This window comes from Toxotes jaculatrix, chromosome 12 (assembly GCF_017976425.1).
Source record: "Toxotes jaculatrix isolate fToxJac2 chromosome 12, fToxJac2.pri, whole genome shotgun sequence".
Lineage (NCBI taxonomy): Eukaryota > Metazoa > Chordata > Actinopteri > Toxotidae > Toxotes > Toxotes jaculatrix.
The window spans coordinates 17,683,864-17,705,052 of NC_054405.1; the positions used below are offsets into that span (position 1 = coordinate 17,683,864).

The 21,189-nt window shown below is 39.0% G+C and overlaps 2 protein-coding genes across 2 annotated transcripts; one reads left to right on the top strand and one right to left on the bottom strand.

Annotated features, from left to right (window-relative positions):
- Positions 1-1,332: 1,332 nt before the first annotated feature.
- zcchc10 (zinc finger, CCHC domain containing 10) lies at positions 1,333-7,238 on the bottom strand. Its single transcript, XM_041051658.1, has 4 exons — positions 7,151-7,238; positions 6,193-6,354; positions 4,315-4,356; positions 1,333-2,139 (listed from the first exon to the last, which is right to left on the bottom strand). The coding sequence occupies exons 1-4, from the start codon at positions 7,189-7,191 to the stop codon at positions 1,896-1,898; spliced, it is 489 nt and encodes a 162-aa protein (XP_040907592.1). The 5' UTR covers positions 7,192-7,238; the 3' UTR covers positions 1,333-1,895.
- An 803-nt stretch (positions 7,239-8,041) lies between these two features.
- Positions 8,042-20,743, top strand: hspa4a (heat shock protein 4a). The gene is made up of 19 exons (XM_041051980.1): positions 8,042-8,337; positions 10,580-10,637; positions 10,776-10,916; positions 11,827-11,949; positions 12,953-13,052; positions 13,569-13,702; positions 14,251-14,495; positions 14,773-14,849; positions 15,272-15,423; positions 15,728-15,834; positions 15,943-16,076; positions 16,195-16,376; positions 17,056-17,139; positions 17,764-17,916; positions 18,418-18,543; positions 18,711-18,818; positions 19,025-19,144; positions 19,422-19,583; positions 19,720-20,743. Exons 1-19 carry the CDS (start codon positions 8,231-8,233, stop codon positions 19,918-19,920), a joined length of 2,514 nt encoding a protein of 837 aa, XP_040907914.1. The 5' UTR covers positions 8,042-8,230; the 3' UTR covers positions 19,921-20,743.
- The last annotated feature ends 446 nt before the right edge of the window (positions 20,744-21,189 follow it).

The window sequence follows — 21,189 nt, forward strand, 5'->3', positions numbered from 1 at the left end:
TCTCCGTCATGGTGCCGTTTATACATGCATATGCTGCTGGGGCATGCTGGGAGATGGGGACGGCTTCCACACTCTCCTGACTGATGTCATTTTCACATGGTACTGGTGCAAATACAGATTATACCATGGTATGTTTTGGGCTTCGTTGGTAAAGAGGTTTATGTGTACGTGGGTAAAGAGGGTGGGCTTGAAGGACAGGGCAGTGGGTGTGCTTGTGTAACTGAGTTTTTATTAAGACATAACAGTTTTTCTACAGTTTTTGGACTCAATCGGTTTCTTCTTTTACAAACTATTTCCCCAGCCTTGGAAAAAAAACCCGTTCAGACGGCACAGATGAGGCTGGTGTGTGTGTGTATTTATATGTAATGAATCTATGTCTTATCTATATCTAATGTTTTTTAGGATTATATATCTATATACCTACCTAACTAACTAACTCTTTATCTATATCTATATTTACTTTCTTGAACTGTGCACCTTACCCCCTCTTGTATATTTATTTATTTATTTATTTATAACTCTCTTTTCATATTGTTGTATAGTTTTCTTTTTATATATTTCCGACTTGCACTAAACTTACTTAATCTTATTTTATTTTATTCTATCCTATGTTGTATATTTATACACGTTGCACTGAAGAAGGAGATGCTTTTCATCTCGTACATGTGAAAGATGTATAATGACAATAAAAGGCATTCTATTCTATTCTACCTCTAAACACACTCGATCCCGCCACGTGATTCACATGACAAACCGAACCAACCAGGTGATTCGTATGACGTCCGAAGCACTCACCTGCTTCAAACGTCAGTGACCAAACCACACCTCGGCACAGTGGTTCAATACAACTGCCTCGTGAGCTACTGCGCATGTGTTGGAGCCTCGAGTGTTAGAGGATAATCACTAGCCACGACTCCCACGCTCGTCCAACCTAACCACCGCCCTGAGTCACGGTGCCGTTTCTACATGCATATGCTGGTTGTTAAAAAAAATAATTAAAATTAAATCTACTGTGTGTGTGTGTGTGTGTGTGTGGCTTCTTTCTTAATTTACCCCGCTCGTCTTGTTTTCTTTTGACAGTTTGATGACTGAGCGGCTGAGCCAATCACATTTCAGCAGAAACAGGGATCAGCTCAAATTAGGAGGGGCCTCTCGTATCCCCGTTAATATGCAAAATATTAGTTTTAGTCTAACTAGTTTCAAAATATTAGGCTGCTGCGGTACACTGATGCTGCATTTTATGGGGTAAAAAAACGTTCCGACCATCGGCAATGTGTATCACTTACACAAAATAAATCCTTTTATAAAACCAAATATACAAGAGCCTTCAGAGCAAAAACAATCTAAGTTTATTTTACAGTGAGACAAGCAACTGCAATTTCATAGCAACAAGACCATTTAACTTCAAACTAATTTAAAATGTAACAAACCGAACTCTTATTCTGTATCCTTTAAAAGGTCTCATAGTAATATCTGTTCATTACTAGATGTGGTCAAGGTTGTGAGCTGTACATATTCAGTTTGACTAAAAATATACTTTAGTACAAAATCCCAAGATTCAACATGAATAAGCACACTAGTTTCCTCAGTTCTTTAAAATGAAAATCCTCCTCAGCAGACCTACAATCTTTAGAAAATATAATAAGTAGAAGTAACAGGGGAAATGTATTTTGAAAACAGAACATGACACAATAGCTGACTGAAAATACTATCTTGTTCTTCTCTCATCCATTTTTGTTAACAAAACTGTACGAGCAGTAGACTGCTGTGAGATTTGCAGCCTTAAAAGTGTCATATCCATGCAGATCCAACCAACTGTGATAGGACTGAGAAAAAAAAGTGGCCATCTAAAATTTACTCAGGGTAAACAACAACAAGAAAACCCATTTAGTTATTTATTTCTTCTTCTTCTTCTTCCTTGGTGGTCCTTGATCTGAATCGCTGCTACTTCCTGAGTCTGAGCTGTCAGAGGACGAAGAGGAGGAGGAGGAAGAGGCAGATGAGGAAGAGCTGTCATCGTCGCTGTCACTGCTGCTGTTGCTGTCATCTGAAGAGGAGCTGGAGGAGTCACTGCTGTCAGACGATGAGTCACTGGAGGAAGCGTCTGAATCACTGCTGCTGTCGCTGGAGTCTTTAGCCCTGAGAGGTGAAGTGGCAGAGCACAAAGGACAAACATGAATACAGAAAACAGAGCCGCGCGTATAGTTGTTAAGTCTCACGCTGTACCTATAACGGTCACTGAGATGTTAAGAGGGCTGTGGTGGCTGTTGTAGTGTGACTTAGCAAAAGAGAAGAGAAGCTGTGCAGTGACTCCTCACTGCTTTTTACCTTGTTGACTCTTCAACATGCTCAGTTTACCGACTTTGGAATTGAGATAGGGTTACAAGCACCAGTCTGCTAGATTTTTGTTTTGTTATTTTACTTTGGAAGAACTGAGGAAATAGGGTAAACTGGAAACATTACATGCACATATACTCTTTTTCTAACTTGGATGTTGTATAGACCAGTGTAGTCATGTCACAGGAAGAGCAATCAGATTAGTTTTGCCCATCAGGGCTTCATCAGTGTCTTGTGTGAAGAGGCAGCAACACTTCTAGTGCTAAACAGTCTCATGCATCACTTCTTCCCCACAGTCACCAGCCTCTGATATCTCTTGACTGATGGCATCTGTCCCTCCTACTAACAGACAAGCATGGCCTGCCACTCTAAAATAAAAAAAAACAAACAAACAAAACAAGAAAACATCCACCCAGTGGTAAAGTGCACACTGAATAAATGAGTGTTGTACAAACTGCGATGCGAGTTTTATTACATTATTGTGACATTTTTGCAGTTGACAGCCACAATTCAACAAACAGTCTTTGATTATGCAAGTCAATGTTTTCCACATTGGAGGGTGGCTGAACACATGAGCAGGAGGATAATGTGGATGTGGAGTGAAACTTGAGTTAAACAGACCTTTTGTCACAGCAGACATTTTGACTTGGCAAACACAAGTGTAGCTAATAACATTATAAATGGCTGCATAGCTCTGCAATAACTGGAGGGAACAAAGCTGTCGTTAAGCTTATTAGTTCCACCTGTGCTTTTCCTGAGACTAGTCAAAAAATGTCTGCTGTGAAAGAAAGACCTACGCATCACATTCATTTAGGAATGATAAAGAAAGAGATGAGTGGGGGCGTTAAGTTGTGCTTAAAAGTATAAGTGTCTTTTTCTAGAAGACATTTTGACACAGCACAGTAGGAAAAGCGCAGGCTTGATAATACAATTAATGATCAATCAGTTTCATTTTGCTACTTCATTTTCAGGACCCTTGTTTTGTATATTGTATTGTTTTGTATATATTGGCTCACTGTCATGGCTTTTTGGGACACATGAACAAAACAGAGCCATCCTTAATGTTATTACTTATTACATCTAGGCAGGCACTGAAAGGGCCGATTTAGAAACCATTACCATTACAATATGACTGAACAGTATAATCTTCAGACATTTGATAACAGTACTATTTCTAGTCTGTAAGATCACTGCTTAAGTAGTTTTTAATAAACTGTGGTGGAACACACTCAGTGCTCCACTAGAGGGAACTATTTCCTGTTTCTGTCCACAATGACAGAGGGATGTCTACAGTTCGGGCTTTGGACCAAGACCTGGACAGTAATGCTGGAAATGTCACCTACCATCTATAAACAAAGGCGGGCCTCTAGAACACAACTTCAAACTTAAATCAAACAAATCAAACTTAAATTAACGGGGCTACGACTCTCACATGACTTTCACGTGACTCCAACAACTAACATGTAACTTTATCGACTCGTATGACAATGCTCAAAAGATCATAAACAAATTGAAAGGCCAAGGGGATTTCAAACTAGTCACTAGACCTGAAGACACCTTTTGGATGAGCAGTATAACATCTTCAAGACTAAAACAAACAATCCAGCTGCTTCCAAAGATGTTTCCAATGATGCTTTTACAAATGAAAAAGTGCATTACAGGATTTTTTCCTGAAAAAGGTACCACACCAGGGTAATGAGAAAAGTAATCAAAAAAGCCTTCATATATCAGTATATTTTTATTTTTTTACACTTAAACCAATGTGTGTAAGTACTACTACTTACTTGCTAATAAACACTTGTAAATAAATGTTTCATTTATATTAAAATGTAGTGGATTACTACATTTACTTACTACTGTTGAAATGATTGGAGTAAAAGCATGGTTTGGCCAAAGGGGCTAAAGAATTGTTGATCTATTATTTATTATTATCTAGTGTGCACAAAGTGAGTCAAACCATCCAACATTGTGACTTACTTCTTTTTAATTTTCTTCTCACTGGAGCCTTCTCCTCCTGGTCTGTGAGGAGAAAAAAGCAACTGTTTTAGTGACAATTATTTGACAATAAGTTGAGTTTGAGTTGAGCCTAAACTCACAAGAAATAAAAGTATGTGTTGAAGTAGTTTTTTCGTTTATTACAACAAATCAATCATGGAAAGGTGACCAGCCTAATATCTGGTCCTTTGCTATGCATGATGTTATACTGACATGTAACTTTCCCTTTGCCTAAAAGAAATTTGGTCCAAGGTGAAATATCGGGTCATTAAAAAAAATTAACAATATGCAATATGCTTCACTGGTAACTCTGATTTAATGGACCTTGCCATTACATTACATGTTGACAACCAATTTTTAGGAACGTGTTTAGATGTTTCATATAATCCATGAAACAGTCTGAAAACAAAAATCCTTATATTTTATGTGATTACATGTGTTTGTATATGTGTCTGAAAATGATCAGCTTGCACAAAGAAAAGATATTTACTTTTTTGACTTCAACAAAATATGTAATTTACCCAGAGATGCCCAAACTTTTGCATACAATAGTACTGGCACCTTTTTCATTTCGGTTCAAGCACCAGCAGCTATTATGAAATCACAGTCCTTAAAAGTGAAATGTTGACTTTAAACAGTTACCATAGCATACTGCATTAATTAATACATCCTCTAGATGGCGATAAAAAACAACAGGATTCAGCTGGTTAGTTGATTTGTGTACATACATTTTCATAGTATAGACTCCTTTACTCCTCGTGTGTCCTTTTCTGAATATAACAGTGGCTCCTTTTAATCTACAGATGAACTTTTCTTCAGTGTGAGTCAGAAACTGCAGAGTGTTTTTACTGCAACACAGTGCACAGTCTCTTTCAACATGACATGTCAGCTTAGTTTGACACCCTCGCTCTTCCTCTGACAAGCTAAATTCTCTGACTCACTGAGACAACCGTGAAAACTATTTCAGTCTGATCGCCCACCTCATTCCAGGCTTAACATCAGAGCAGGTAAGTGTAAAGTTAACAAGGTGTGAACACCTGCTTCTCTCTGTACTCAGAGGCTTCTGATTCATGGCCCAATGATTACTGAGCTCAAATGGTAGACACGCAATTAACAAAAAAAAAAAATTGGGACTCTTGTACTTCCTCTGGTTTTTACTGACATATCATCATGGCAGCATCTTTTGATGCAGCTCTGCTTCAAATGCTTCTGTCGATGCACTGATGTTTGTGAAACCACAGCAGCAATAACATATGGCCCCGATAGTGTGGGTAGTAATTATTTTCGTCGCTGATTAATTTGATGATTATTTCCTTGATTAATTGTTTAGTTTGCAAAATGTCAGAAAATAGTGAAAAATGCCAGTTATAATTTACTACAACCCAGGATGACATCTTCAAATGTTTTTTGTATGACCAAAAGCCAAAAATCAACTGTTTAGCACTTTAATAAAAAAAAAAATATTAAAAGATGATTAAAATAGCTGCTAGTTAGTTAGTTTTCTTGTCAACTGACTAATTGTTGCAGCTCTAGTAAATGTATGCTTTTCTTTATGTGTTATTGTAGGAAAAGATGCTAAAACTCTGTGGCTCACTGTAACTCAGTGTCATACTGAGAAGAGCGTGGAGCAGGAAATAACCCATAAAAAATGATGTAAATTGTCCTGTAAGAACCAGCGTGTTTCTGCTTCAAATACAGTTAGTGAATAACTTGTGCCTCCAGTACAGAATATGAATATCACTCATATCACTCTACTGACCAAAATGATAATGCTTATTTATGTTATGATCTTAAACATGTTATTTTAGTAGCATAAAACAGAATCAGCAAAGCAGCGGTGAACTGATGGAGACGCCTTACCCAGTGGTGCTGAGGGGGTTATTTTCATTCTCCTTGAGTTTCTTTTTCAACTCAACTGTCCTTGATGGTCTGTGCACATATTTCCGCTTCCCTGTGCATTCGTAGGTCCAGTGTCCCATCTCCAAACACTTCTGGCAACGCACATGTTGTTTGTTCGCCTCTCTGTATGTGATAAAACAGACTCTGAATGTTATGCCTTATTTTATAGACTCATCTAACCGCCCTAACCTAGAAAAAAATATGTGTCGCTTTGACTGTCAAAGCCATTATGTCCTGGCTAAGAAAAACAAACGAACGAACTAAGATATAGGCCTACACCACTGGTCTCCATTGCAAAATAATTTTCCATCAGCAGCGTTTTTCACTTGAATATGAAAATGAAAGCATGGTCTAATTTATCAAATGTATTTCTTGAGCAATATGGAAAATAGGTTTGCTCATTTTATATGCCTTGTTTAAAATACCCCAATATCGGAATATGTCGATGTGTAAACAAGATTATGGTGGAGTGTTTTTTTTTCATATGACCTTACAATCACGTAGTAAAACACTAATCAGAACACGAGTCGATTAAGTCGCCTGGACTTAAAAAAAACCAAAACCAAAAAACAGCACTGATTGTTATTATAACTTGACATATCTTACGCTTATCTCAAATAAACCGAGGTCCCGCTGGTTAGTTTTATACTGAAACGCAACAGTCATGAGCTCAAAGGCTAAATTAATGTTTACAGACAGCAAACAGCCCTACAGTTACACAATAATTCAGTTTTGATGAGAAAGACAGCAGCGCATTTATGCTCACATTCAGCCCTGCAGCGCTCGCTATTGACCTCATATATCTGACACGAAGCTCGACGAACTCAGTGTCAGTGTCATTAATGTTTGAAAGGCTGCTGTATTCACTAAATATGAAAACGAAGCAGCAGTTATTTTTAGTTAACTAAACAATACTCACGCTTGCCTCCTGGCTATTATTCTATGCATGGGAGTCGCCATGCTGCAGTTTACTTTTTTCTCCTTCGTTGTTCACTGATCAGTTGGTATTTCCGGCAACTTTAATGCATCCAGCGCCCCCTGTTGGTGAAGATGGTGTACTGCATGTACACCGTACTGTAACTCACGAATCATGAGTGCAATTAATTTTCTTACCGTTCTTTGACCTAAAAGAGTGTTTGACCTGTCTATTTACCAACCCACAATTCCTCATTGTTTCCTGGATACATCAAGGCTTGGTCCTATTCATACTTTTGGCAACAGACTCCAAATTGGATTTTAGTCGTTTGTTGTACCAGACCGTAGTATTATAAAATCGCTTTGTGCTCGGTTTTATTTACATATCTTCAGGTGTATTCTAAGATGTTTTGTAGAAGAAACAAAATAAAATATAACTGCTAAATAATACCTTGTAAACAGTATTAGTTTATAAAGGAATAAAAAAAAAAAAAAAACAGAGATGTTGCAGTAAATATATATTCAGAAAATAATGTGCAACTTTGGTTCGTTCTCTCAGTGTGTGGTAAGCTTTTAACATATGACTTCATACTTTGAACACCCTTATACAGTACAGTACAGTACAGTCTATTTTTGTTTTCCCACATACAGTTGATCCCATACATCACTACACTACTTAGCCTTGGAATTCTTTCAGAGTAACTCTAAAAAACTAAAGTGATCTCGAAATGTTAAGAAATCAATGGACATTTCCACCAATTGCTCGCGTATTGGAGAACAATCTCTCACATGGTTATAGAAAGGTCCAGAGATATCCAGAACGACGTAAATCTCGCGATGACTCCAGACGAGAAGTCAGTACGACCACCTTGCTGCTGCAGCCTGCCAGCATAGATCAGAGACACCGGTAATAGTCAGCGGGGCGGATTATGAGTCGAAGTATCCCTGCTTAACACAGCGTAAAACAACCTACCGCTTTACCTGACTTTGACAGCTTCTTGAAGCTATAGCTATACCTTTGTTTTATTTTTCAACGTCGCACTGAAGATAACGTTAAAGCTAGAAGATAAACGTATCGCAGAAGATGTCTGTGGTGGGATTTGACTTGGGCTTTCAAAGCTGCTATGTAGCTGTAGCCCGAGCTGGAGGGATCGAGACAGTCGCCAACGAGTACAGCGACAGATGCACACCGTAAGTACCTAAAATACAGATATCATTTACTGGACTTGTGAGGGAACAGCTACAGAGAGGAGAGGTGTTATTTTCTAACGGCTGTTATCTCGCCGGTGTTAGGGTAGTACACGTGAATGCAGCCATACTGACTAGCAACCATTAGCGCAACTTGTGTGCTGGGTTGGTCGATTAATCTGAAATTCAGCTCAAGTCAATTAGAAAAACACTTGGAAATATTTTAGTGACGAATGTGGAATAATCTACGGTTCATCATCAACATACACAGCTCGTTCCCGAACTAGCTAGCTAGTTAGCTAAGCTTAGTCTTTAACTAACGTCACTGTGCGTTTTGAAAACTGTCTTTAGTTGCCCGGCGAACAGGAGCGGGCGGTGTTTCCCGCAAACCACCGTTGTAGTTACTGTTGCTCAGCTCTTGCTCCGGTGTGCCCCTTGTGAAAAAGCGTGCATCTCGCGTTGCGTTGTCGATGACAACAGCAGCCAATCGCTTGTTGGAACATTCTAGCAATTTTTGTAGTCCCTTTTAAGAGTTGCCCTAAACACGTATGTGTATATTCTGTTTATATTAAATTAAGAAAAGCACATTTGTTTTTTAAGAACTTTATCATTAAAGTGTTTTATATTGTTCTAAATTTAGCTCATTTGGCTGAGACGGCACACTTTGTACCCACAGTAGTTGTGGGTCCTGTCATGACATCTAATGAATAAATCTTAATGAATTTTAGGTGATCTTTTGGAAGGTGTTGACATGTTTGCATATGCTATTAAGGAGACTATTTCTTTATTAAATATGACTTTGAATAGGTGTTATTTTATTTTATTGTATTACATCAGTTTAGGCCTTATATGAAGAATGAAATTCACTGTTTCAGATAATAATATTATTCGCATAATATTGCGAATCCTTGTGATAATCTGTTTGGTAATGCTTTTATCTCAAAGGTGGAAGAAAAAATGATTTAACGTACCCAATTATGCTAAATTATGAGCTTGTTACTAAGTTAGAGAAATCTTTTTAAATTGAAACTAACATTTAAGATTGTGAGGGTAAAGGAATTTAATTTTGTTGTCTTCATCCATACTGAAATGAATAGGAAGAAATACCTGAGATTTTTGGATTGGTTTTACAAACAAACCTGTTTGTAACACACTAGTGACTAAGAAGCAATCAGTTAATCTATTGGATTAAACAATGGGCAGAAAGACAACAGATTCTAACTTTGAAATTAAATAATAATTTGTATGTGAAATACAGAATTCTTTCCAACTTTAACTTCAAAAAGTTGGAGAGTACCTTGCTTCTTTCAGTTTCTTAATATTACATCTGAATACTTTGTGGGTTTCTTTTTTTATTGCAGTTGGTCAGACAAAATATGCAGTTTCAAGCCATCAGTAAGACTATTAAGTCTTGTGAGAGGGATTAAATTTCTGAGCTTGAATATTTAATCAAAAGAATAGTCATTTAATCAAAGAGGGGTTGAGCATTGCCTTTCAGGAGTGTTGCCCTAAAACAAGCCCACAACTTAAATAATCCTTAAAAGTGTTGGAATAATTTCCCACCTTTTCCACTTTAATTTTCATGCTTAAGTGCATTTCTTTTTTCTGAATGTTATTCTGTTCCTTTGTTCTGCCTTTCACCTCACTACAAATGAGCCAAAAACACCACATCACACAGCTTACCACTCTGTTCTTGGGTCAAGTTGTGGCCCTGCGCCTGTTGAGTCAATTTCCTCAGAGACTTGAGGCGTTGATCTGTCTTTGACATCACCAACTGCACTTGTGTGTTGACAGCGACTGTGGCTCTGACATCTGCGTTTGATAGGGATGATGATAACAGGCATGTTTAGACCACAACCCAGTGGGATACAAGTGGACTGACCACACCACTTCAGAGTGTTTATACACTACTGAGTGAACTGAGAGATGAATCCCAAGCATGCTTTTTGTTTCAACAAACCTTAACATTGTAATACACATTTTATCTTGCTTCTGTACAAACTAAAATAAAATGCTAGTGTTGCTGCTACAGACATGGAAATTGGTCTGCCCAGTTTTATGTGGGTAGGGCTCCAATTTGTCATGTCATGTGTAAGAATGAGAATGAAAACAACAAACCTGTCGAGCAAATCTGTCTTGATTTGGGGTTTATTCACAAATAGATGGATTATTTTAAAAAGAGCTTAGCTTGCTTGTAATAACATGTTGTTCATGTTGTGGCTTAACGCTTTATTTTATTGTCTAGGTCATTTGTATCATTTGGACCACAAAATCGATCCATAGGAGCAGCTGCAAAGAGCCAGGTAAAATCAGTTCACTCACCCTGTCATCCTCCTCAAAGTTCTTTGCAATTAAAATGCAAAAATTGAAAACAGCATCAAGATTAATGCTCATTATTGTGACTCCATTTTCATTTACTTTCTTCTCTTTTGCTTCGTTAGGTGGTGACCAACTGTAAGAACACGGTGCAGGGCTTCAAGCGGTTCCATGGCAGGACGTTCACAGACCCCTACGTCCAGTCAACCAAGTCTAACTTGGTGTACGACCTGGCACAGATGCCCTCTGGAGCCGCCGGCATAAAAGTAAGAATAAGGATATTAAGGTGCTCCGTCTTTATTAGAGACTATATAGATGTTGTCCTGAAATTATCATTGGCAGTACTGTACACTGAAATGGGCCGATTAAAAGAAAAAAAAAAGGGGGGGGGGGGCAATCATAAGAAATTTAGTAGAACAGCTTATTCCTGACCATATTGCCTTAACCACTCTTACCTGCTGTGCTCTAACAAATACCTCATGTAATGCTCTTTTCTCTGAATCATAGCTCTTCTACTTTGCTATGCTTTTATGCTCTTAAAACAACCTCTTCCACTTCTAAATAGTTATATTTATTTTCTTGGCATTTTGTCTCTTGCGTGACAAAATTCAGTGGTTAAAATGATCATCGTATTATCTCCCTGAACCTTGCACTTAGCTTAATGCCTTAACATGAAAAATAACTAACTGCTGGTACCATCAGAAAGGTAGTGTAAGATCCATAACATACCCAAAGTTCTTGCAAGGACGCAAACGCCTGGCATGCACACTGCAAACACACAGCCTGTCATTTTGTTATGTCCCTGTGGTGATAAATCATGTCAGTCCTCAGGATAAATGAGAGTAGAGGAAATGTCAAATCAAAGTAGACTGCATCAACCTGTTGTTGCCAGCAAAACCACTCCTCACATTAAGAGTTTTCAGGTTAGGATATTTACATATTTTTCATAGCACTTAGGGAATGGAGGTCCTGTGGGGGCCTGTTTTGTGAGCACCGTGTCTGTTAAATTGCCTTAAATTCAGCTGTTAGTCTTATTTATAGGGGTACCTGTTTTTAAAATGTTTTTTTTTTCTAAATATATATTTTTTGCACACTATGACACATTTCTTCTTTGTTTTATCTCTATTTAAAGAAATTGTCTTGAGAGTGATCATCTTCCTAATTGTCTGATTCTAGGTGATGTACATGGAGGAGGAGAGAGTGTTCAGTATCGAGCAGGTCACTGGCATGCTGCTGACCAAACTGAAGGAGACTGCTGAAAGTGCACTGAAGAAACCAGTCGCAGACTGTGTCATCTCGGTAAGCATTCCTGCGGAACACTGCGACGGTTTCACGGCTTCAGCAGGGTGTCTGAAAATCTATAAAACCTTTTAAACAGATTTGTCAGTTGCTGTGCATTAGTTTTCTTGTGAAAATCTGTCTGCTTGTCCAGGCCCCACGAGATGTTTTTAGGCTTATTTTTGTGTCAACATATCTTATCGGTTTACCTTTATATGTCTAAGGAGGTGTTGATTTAACTTTTGGATCCCTGCACAGAGCTTATTTTAAGATGTGACACTGCACTGACTTCAAGAGACCTATGACTCACTTTACGTGCCGCGTTCACTGTACTTAATCCTCTCGCATTTTCAAGCACTTTGGGTGAAATAAAAATGGCCAGTGAAAGCTGTCTCCAAGGTGTATAAACGTATTACCACCTGTTCATGTGACATGTTGAGCTCTACGCACTTAACCAGATGTCTTGTCTGAAAGCTTTATTTCCTCTCTTGCACCTTGTTGGTGAAGAGTGGGAAGTGTGTGTTTCTTGCTGTGCTCAGTATATGAAATCACCAGCAGCATCTGTTATGTAATGTTACAGATCTCACACAGTGAGACTGTTACTTTCACTGGGCCTGAATCTACAGTTTACATTAGCCCTAGAGATGGATAACATGTTATTATTACTGTGGCCAATAGCTAAATTTGGCCCTTGAGCTTTTCCACAAGGAGATGTTTTGTTTTGGCTCCCGGAGTAACTAACGCGGTAACGTTTTCCAGACATCTTGTGATGCAGGCGATTCATACATCATTAGTGTTCAAAGTGATCATCCACATAGAAGAAATTAAAGATGGGCTTTAGCTTTTTGACACATTTTGTGTGTTAACAGTGCCTTAACAACAATACCAGGTACATGCATTTTTCTGTTATTCATGGTTCCACTCAAATCCCTCATTCAGAAATGCTTGATGTTAGTACCTTCAATCACTGAAACTCATCAATCCTTTGTTCTAACACTGTATTTTTTTTTCTTTGCCCTCCCAGGTCCCGAGCTATTTCACTGATGCAGAGAGGAGGTCTGTCATGGATGCAGCTCAGATCGCAGGCCTCAACTGTCTACGGCTAATGAATGAGACCACTGCAGGTAAATGCAAACTCTGTAAACTCTGTGCAGGACAGGCAGCATCTGAATAATTTTGACTCGTTATCCCTTATTCCACTTTTTAGCCACACAAACACTGTGCTGTGAAATAACACCTGGATGCTATTTTGTATGAGATCTGTTGTTTTCATTTCCTGAAACATTTGGCTCTATTAAAAAAGCTATGAGGATGTATCGAGTTGTCAGCTTTCAGCCAAGTACTGTATGTGGCAAAACATAGTCTATAAATTGTTGCTGAGTAAAAGTTTGAGCCATTCTACAGCTGTAAATTCATGTAAACATCACATTTGTGCTACAGCGTATTTTCCTAAACCTGCAGAAACTCTGATTAATGTTTTAGTTGGTAACTTTCCCATAAGATACAGTGAAACAGATGAATGTCATAAAACTACGCCTACATTTTATTCATTTGTATTTGGTCCCACCCTGGTAGCGGCACCTCTCTGTAGGTCAGATGTACTGGTACATCTAACACTATATTATGTCTGTTTGTTGCAGTGACTCTGGCATATGGCATCTACAAGCAGGACCTGCCAGCTCCAGAAGAGAAGCCCAGGATAGTGGTGTTTGTGGATGTGGGCCACTCTGGTTACCAGGTGTCAGTTTGTGCCTTCAACAAGGGAAAGCTCAAGGTGAGTAATGAATAATTTGTGCACATTTTGAAAAGCAATACTGAAAGGGGAAAAGCTTTTAGGGCAGGTTGTGAGGACACTGTAGGTTCTAAAGTTTGTCATTTTTTTCCCTTATTGTTGCAAAGACAGACTGAATGGTGAACAGTGCTGCCTACCAGTTACTTTTAATTACTTGTTCATGTTTATTTTGCTGAAGTGTGCACACCCACACCCTTTGATGCTAGACCTGGAATGACCTGCCTGATTTCCTCAGGCAGGTCATTCCAGATTTTGTTTGAGTTTGTACTTTATATTATTTGGATTGTCTTATTATTCATCCCCTATTATAACTAATTCATCTTGCATTACTGGAGTTGGTTGTATCTTTTTATCTTGTGATAAAATAATGGAATAATCTACAAATAAAGATTATTATTAGTATTATTAGACATCCTTGACATAGCCTACATATATGCACTGGAATTGTGCTGTATGTCAAGTATTTATCCTCTAGTTTAATAATTTACCATCACTTCCAATGCTTCCTCCCTCTCCCCGTCCACTATCAGATCCTGGCTACAGCGTTTGATCCAGAGCTTGGCGGGAAGGACTTTGATGACATCCTGGTTAACTACTTCTGTGAGGAGTTTGGGAAGAAATACAAGCTGGACGTCAAGTCTAAGCCCCGGGCGCTGGTGCGGCTCTACCAAGAGTGTGAGAAGCTCAAGAAGCTGATGAGTGCCAACTCCTCCGACCTGCCTCTCAACATCGAGTGCTTCATGAACGACATTGACGTTTCCAGTAAACTTAACAGGTAATAAATTAAGAGGACAAAGCCTGCAATGCCACAATAGGTAAACAAAGTCATCAGTGAAAGTTTGAGGAACCCTTTATAATCTGGATTGTTTGTGCCTTTTTGCTTTATTTTAACCAGTGAAAATAAAGTTACTTTTAAACTGTTTACTTTTGATATCCATTTGCCTGTCACACTGTCAGTTTCTCTGAACATGTGGGTTTTTCCTGAGAGTGTGTGTGTGTGTGTTTGTGTGAGAGTCTGCATCTATTAATAATGTATGACCATGTGTCCCCAGAGGTCAGTTTGAGGAGATGTGTGCGGGTCTGCTGGCCAAAGTAGAGGGTCCCCTGCGCAGCGTAATGGAACAAGCCAGTGAGTACATATGACTCTAACAGCAGCTGGACTATCCCTGTAAGCACATGCACACTCACATAGACAAGGTTCAGTCATGTGCTTAGCTGAGACAGCCCTTCCCTCCGGACACTGGCGTCATGCCTGCCTCCCTTTAATCCTTCCTTGCTTCCTCTCTATCTCTGCTTGGTCTTGCTTTTCTAAGGAGTAATATGGCTGAAAGTAGTAAAATAAAATATCAGATTATGTCAAGTTTGCCATTTTAAATAGGTACAAAATGTTACTGTATACTCATGAGTTTCTTCCATTAAGACTCTGGTACTGTTCACACTCAACAAACTGCCTTTGTATTTAAGGAGAGACTTTTGGAAAGAGAAGCTGTGACTGTCTAAACTTAACAAGCCTGTTTTTTATCACCTTCATCTTCTGCTTCCTGTATTCAGAGCTGAAAAAGGAAGATATCTATGCAGTGGAGATCATTGGTGGTGCCTCCAGAATCCCTGCTATCAAAGAGCGAATCAGCAAATTCTTCGGCAAAGAGCTGAGCACTACCCTGAATGCAGACGAGGCCGTGGCCAGAGGCTGTGCTCTGCAGGTACAGCTTACTCGTCATGACCCACACTTGGTGCTGTTTGTTACTCATACAGCAAACTCACTTTCTGGCAGCTGAGATAAGAAAGTGGGACAAAGATCACATACATCTATACATACATACTTATGTGGGGCTGGATTCAGTACCTACATAATACAAAAAAGTCATCAAAATTTATTTAATTTATATTAAGTGAACAAAACACCAAATACAAACTAAATCTTTTGCTCTTGGTCAAAAGAATTAAGTAACTTAAAGACAAAACCTTGAGCTTTGGTAACTTGTATTTTTCTTCTCTTCTCCTCAGTGTGCCATCCTGTCACCAGCATTCAAAGTCAGAGAGTTCTCCATTACAGATGTTGTCCCTTACTCCGTCTCCCTAAAATGGAACTCAGCCGCAGAAGAAGGACTGAGGTACGATCTCTCTCGATGTCACCTGACACATTGCTGTTGCTACAAGCTGTAAGATTCTGTTTATGAAACTGGACTTGTCATTGATCTCCTCCTGCTGTGTTTTCACAGTGATTGTGAAGTTTTCCCAAAGAACCATGCAGCTCCCTTCTCCAAAGTTCTGACCTTCTACCGGAAAGAGCCCTTCACCCTTGAAGCTTACTACAACAACCCCAAGGAGCTTCCCTACCCCAGCACCACTATAGGTACTGCAAGTTCAACTGCAGTCAGAATTCATTACTTGTAAGAGATAAGTAGATATAGATAATAACTTGTAGATATTCTCACCTATTCTAAGCTTTACCCCTGTCCTTTGCCCTGCAGGGCAGTTCCTGATCCAGAATGTGGTTCCTCAGGCATCTGGTGAGAGTGCAAAGGTCAAGGTGAAAGTTCGGGTTAACGTTCACGGTTTGTTCAGTGTATCGAGTGCATCGCTCGTAGAAGTTGTAAAAACAGCCGAGGGGGAGGAGCCGATGGAGACAGACCAGACAGCGAAGGAAGAGGAGGTGTGTATTGTTTGTATTTGCATTCAGTGTATGAGATTAATGACATCTGTTTTGTTTCACACTAGACATCCCTTTCACAGTCAGTCTGGCCACACCTTGGTTTTTAATAGTCAGTCTTGTCATCACCATGGAATTTAGATGTCTTGCCTTAACAAGCTTAAGACAGCTTCAAGGGGTTGTATTTATCACTCTGCAGTGCCTCTTTGAAATTTGGCATTTTATTTTGGGTCGTTTGTCACCATCTGTGCTGCAGAGCCAACTGTTGGATCACATTTGCCTTCATTAGACCTTTTTCCCCCCCAAATAATGCGTGATAGTATAAACCCATAAGAGTTAATGTAAGAAAAACATACTGAGCCGACAAAGTATTCAGCTGGGAGTTTGTGGTGCGATGAAATGCAGCAAACACAAAAGGCAGTCTATTCTGAATGGAAGGAAAACATCATATCTTGAACAATCAAACAGAAATGGACAACCAAAATGATTTGCACAAACCTATTTAATCTAATTAAGTCTGTGTCAGTGTTATAACTTCTTACAAAGGCATATTTGGTGTTTCACAGTGGTGTTTGGTTTTGACTCATGTTCAAATTATCTGCACTCTGGGTTTGTGTTAAAAAAAAAAAAGGCAACTGTAGTGCCATTTATATATGTCCTGTCTTTTGTTACCGTGTGTCAGAATAAAATGCAGGTGGATCAGGAGGATCAGAAACTTCAAACTGGAGAAAATGGAGACAAGAAATCTGAGACTGAAGAGATGGAGGTATCCTTGTGCTGGGTGACACAGCAATCTTTACTCAATATTTTTGTTATCTTATATATAGGACACTGCTTTTACCAAACAGCAGTGCAAGCGGCAACTCAAAAAGCCAGTCAAGTTTAAAAGGAGGTTGACTAAAACCTGGAAGATGTTAAAGTGAAAGGTTAGTGTGGTTGCCAGTTCAGTGAAAATGGAGAGGAGATAACATCAGTGACACCAACAACAAGTGCAGGTTGAACAAACTTTCGTCTTTGTAGGCAGAAAAAATATTCCAGTATGTCTGCGTTTCTGGTGTTTCTTAGAAACTGCCCTTTACAAAATAAACCAGGGACAGGTCCCTACATTGTGTAAAAGGTTAACATCACCCAAATGTGCCAGAACCAGAGTGTTGTTCTATCAAGTCTTGATAATTGCTAAGGTTTTACATAGTTTTGCATTTGTGATGGCATCTTTCAGATTGACTGCCACTGAACTTTGTTCATGTGGACATGGATTCACCAAATGTCCACTTACCTAAAACACAAGCAGCTTTTACATTTAATATGTACATTAGGTATGTTGCAGCGTCCCCTGCTGAAGCAGCAGTATGTGCACAGACTAAAATAAGTTTTAACTCTCCTTTTTCAGACGACGGAGGACGCAAAGCAGGAGAAGAAGAACGACCAGCCCCCTCAGGCGAAGAAACCCAAAGTGAAAACGAAGACAGTGGAGCTGCCCATAGAGAACAATTTGCACTGGCAGCTGTCCAGTGAAGTACTAAATATGTTTGTGGAGAATGAGGTAATGCTCTAAAAATCACCGGGAATGTCTAACATGCACACACAATATTTGTCCAAGCAATGTTCTAGGGAGACTTACTGACCCCGGGTTTTATTTAGAACAAAAAAGCAATGACTATTGGCCACTTGATAATTTATAGTTATAATTTAATAGCTATAGGTTTACCAGGTGATACAGTAAAGACATGCTTCTCTAAAACCACTTACAATTAAAATATTGATCTTACACAAAGATTTTAGAAAATAATTTCTTGGTACCACAATGTGACTGCAACAATTCACCAAGGTTTCAGTTGTTCTTATTCTTATTTTATATTTTAAAGTTGCACTATCTAATATGTAACTGTTACTTTCTAGATCTAAAAATGACTCAAATAGTAACTACATTTTCTGTATTCCTCCATCCACAAGTGGTTTGATGTCCTGTCTTCAGTTTGTTTGTGTTCACTGCAACAGTTCAGCTGACTGCCTAGCAACACCTTCACTGTGAATCTTCTTCCAGGGTAAGATGATCATGCAGGACAAACTGGAGAAGGAGAGGAACGACGCAAAGAACAATGTAGAAGAGTACGTGTATGACATGAGAGACAAACTGCACGGCGTCCTGGAGAAGTTTGTGAACGAAGCTGTGAGTATGGATCACCTAAGTCCTCTAGATGGCAATATAACACGTCAACAAATGCTAATCTTCTGAGTACAAATTAGCAATTAGCAACACTTTAACTTTCTATGGGTTTCAACCTTAAATACAGATATATTTTATGTATTTTTGGCTTACATTTCTGTTACATGTAGGATCGTGATGCATTCTCATTAAAACTGGAGGACACAGAGAACTGGCTGTATGAGGACGGAGAAGACCAACAGAAACAAGTTTACATTGACAAACTGGCTGAATTGAAGGTAACCAGGCATGCATTCATTGTATAACTGAGTGTTTTTATTGAGTGAAATGGGAATGTTTCCCTTTAAAATAGCACTTAGAGATTTAAAGAAGAGATTAAATGGTTAATTGTACAGATTTGGGAGTAACAAGTGGCAGTGACAGTACCAAGTTTTTCTTTCTTGCTAGATGACTGGATGACTAAACATAATGTTCTTCTCTGCAGAAATTCGGCCAGCCTATCCAGGAGAGATACATGGAAGCTGAGGAGAGGCCGAAAGCATTTGAGGACCTTGGCAGACAAATCCAGATGTACATGAAAATCGTTGAAGCTTACAAGGCAAAGGTAACCTGGCACAGAGAGGAAGTCTGTTGACTTGTGAGTGATTGTTTAGTTAGGTATTGTTGGTGATATATTGGAGGAGCAGCTCTCGTTGACTGTATTCAGTGAAATATAGAAGTCTTATAGCTTAAATGTAAACATAAAGGCACTAGGATTGCTTTAAAGCAGGTTAAAGTTATTGTAGGTTAGATTATCATCACTTCCATTCAGATCTTCTACACTAACTATAATGAGCAGTCACAAAACAGGTGTCTTAAATGACCTGTGCTTCTTCCAATAGGATGAGCAGTATGATCACCTGGATGAGCTTGAGGTGACTCGGGTGGACAAGCATGTGAACGACGCCATGGTCTGGATGAACAGCAAGATGAACCAGCAGAACAGTCAGGACCTCACCCTGGATCCAGTGGTAAAAGTTGAGGAAATCAAGGCCAAGACTAAGGTACTTAGAGCAAGGCACACATATACACTACATGCCAAAAATATTCAGATAGATTATAACAAGGGGCTTTCTCTCTAGAGAAAGTTACTTTTTTTTTAGCCTTCTTTTAATGAATACTTTCTTTTTCCCGGTTCAGGAACTTTATTCAGCCTGCCACCCAGTGGTATCCAAACCTAAGCCCAAGGTGGAGCCTCCTAAGGAGGAGAAGACAGAAAATGGACCAGTCAATGGGCAGGAGGGAACAGAGAGCCAGCCATGCAACCCGGACAAAGCCACATCCGCAGGGACGGAACAGGAAACAGCGGAGAGCAAGCTCCCTGAGATGGACATTGACTAACTGTTGCGGCTGCCGCCCCTGAGCTTCACCCTCCGTCTGTCCTGCTACTCGCCCCCGATTCTGTTGTTCTTTTGAGATTGTTATTGATGACACAGTAGCCTCTCTCTCTTCAGGACACAGACAGCAGCATCCCTAATCAATACTGCTCATCAGTCAGCCTCCTCGGCATGTCATTTCTCATTTTCTTTGATGAATACAAAAACAATGCATAATATTAATAGTGAATGGACTACTTTATGACATAAAAGTTGTGAGTATGGAATGGAAACTGCTTTCTCTGTGTTTCTTTATATTATATTAAAGATTGTTTTTATTCAGCAGCTCGGGAGCATATTTAAGCTAAGAATGTCAGATTTGAGGAACAGTCAGGAAAGTGGTTCTGCAGGAAAAAAACTAGTAATAAACACAGGATTAATGAAAATGTAAAATATTGCATTATGCCTAAGTAAGGTAGAGATACAGAGGTACTTGAAAATGAACATGGATTGTTTCAAAATTGTACATGACAAATAGTGCATTTTTTCACTACAAGTAAGTAACTGCTGGATTATTATTATGTATTTAGTTTAAAAGGAAGGACGGAGTTTTTGAGTTTACTCGTACTGTATGTTGAAACTAGATTCTACAAGTTACTGTCATGCAGTATTTCATTGTTTGGCTTTTCTCATTCAAAAGCAATGGTCCGTTGGTTGTTCTCTGGTAGCCTTGTATTGTTTTTTTTCTACTCAACAGTGTGAATGCTGGTATAACAAATCACCTTCTGGGTGCTGCTGTTGTTGCCGCATCACCAAAAAAAGCAAAAATAAATCTTGACCAAAAAAAGGCAAATGATGTGAGAAATTTTCATTTTCATTTTCTGCTATTATTAGTTATCAGTGAACACGGTGGCTATCTGTTTTCAGTTTTCTGACCAGATGATTGGAGGTTTCATATTCCAACTGGTTGCGAATACCTTACGACACTATGTAACTTTGGAAACCGTTTGTTGACATTTCTCAATCCTGCTTCAGTTTCTCAAATGTGAATATGAGCCGGTTTCCTTAATTCTCTGTGATAGTACACCTAATTCAGACTAAACAGTTTAACTATGTCAGCCTCAGCTGTGGGGTGATGAGATGTGCATTGCTCACACATGATTTATCAATAAAAATACATGGTAGAGTAAGTGACAAAAAATCAAAATAATAGTTTCTGTCCTACTCCATGAGCAAAATATGGTTAAAAAATCTTCGTAAATCTTTGTACGTCATGCATTCCTAGTATAGTGGA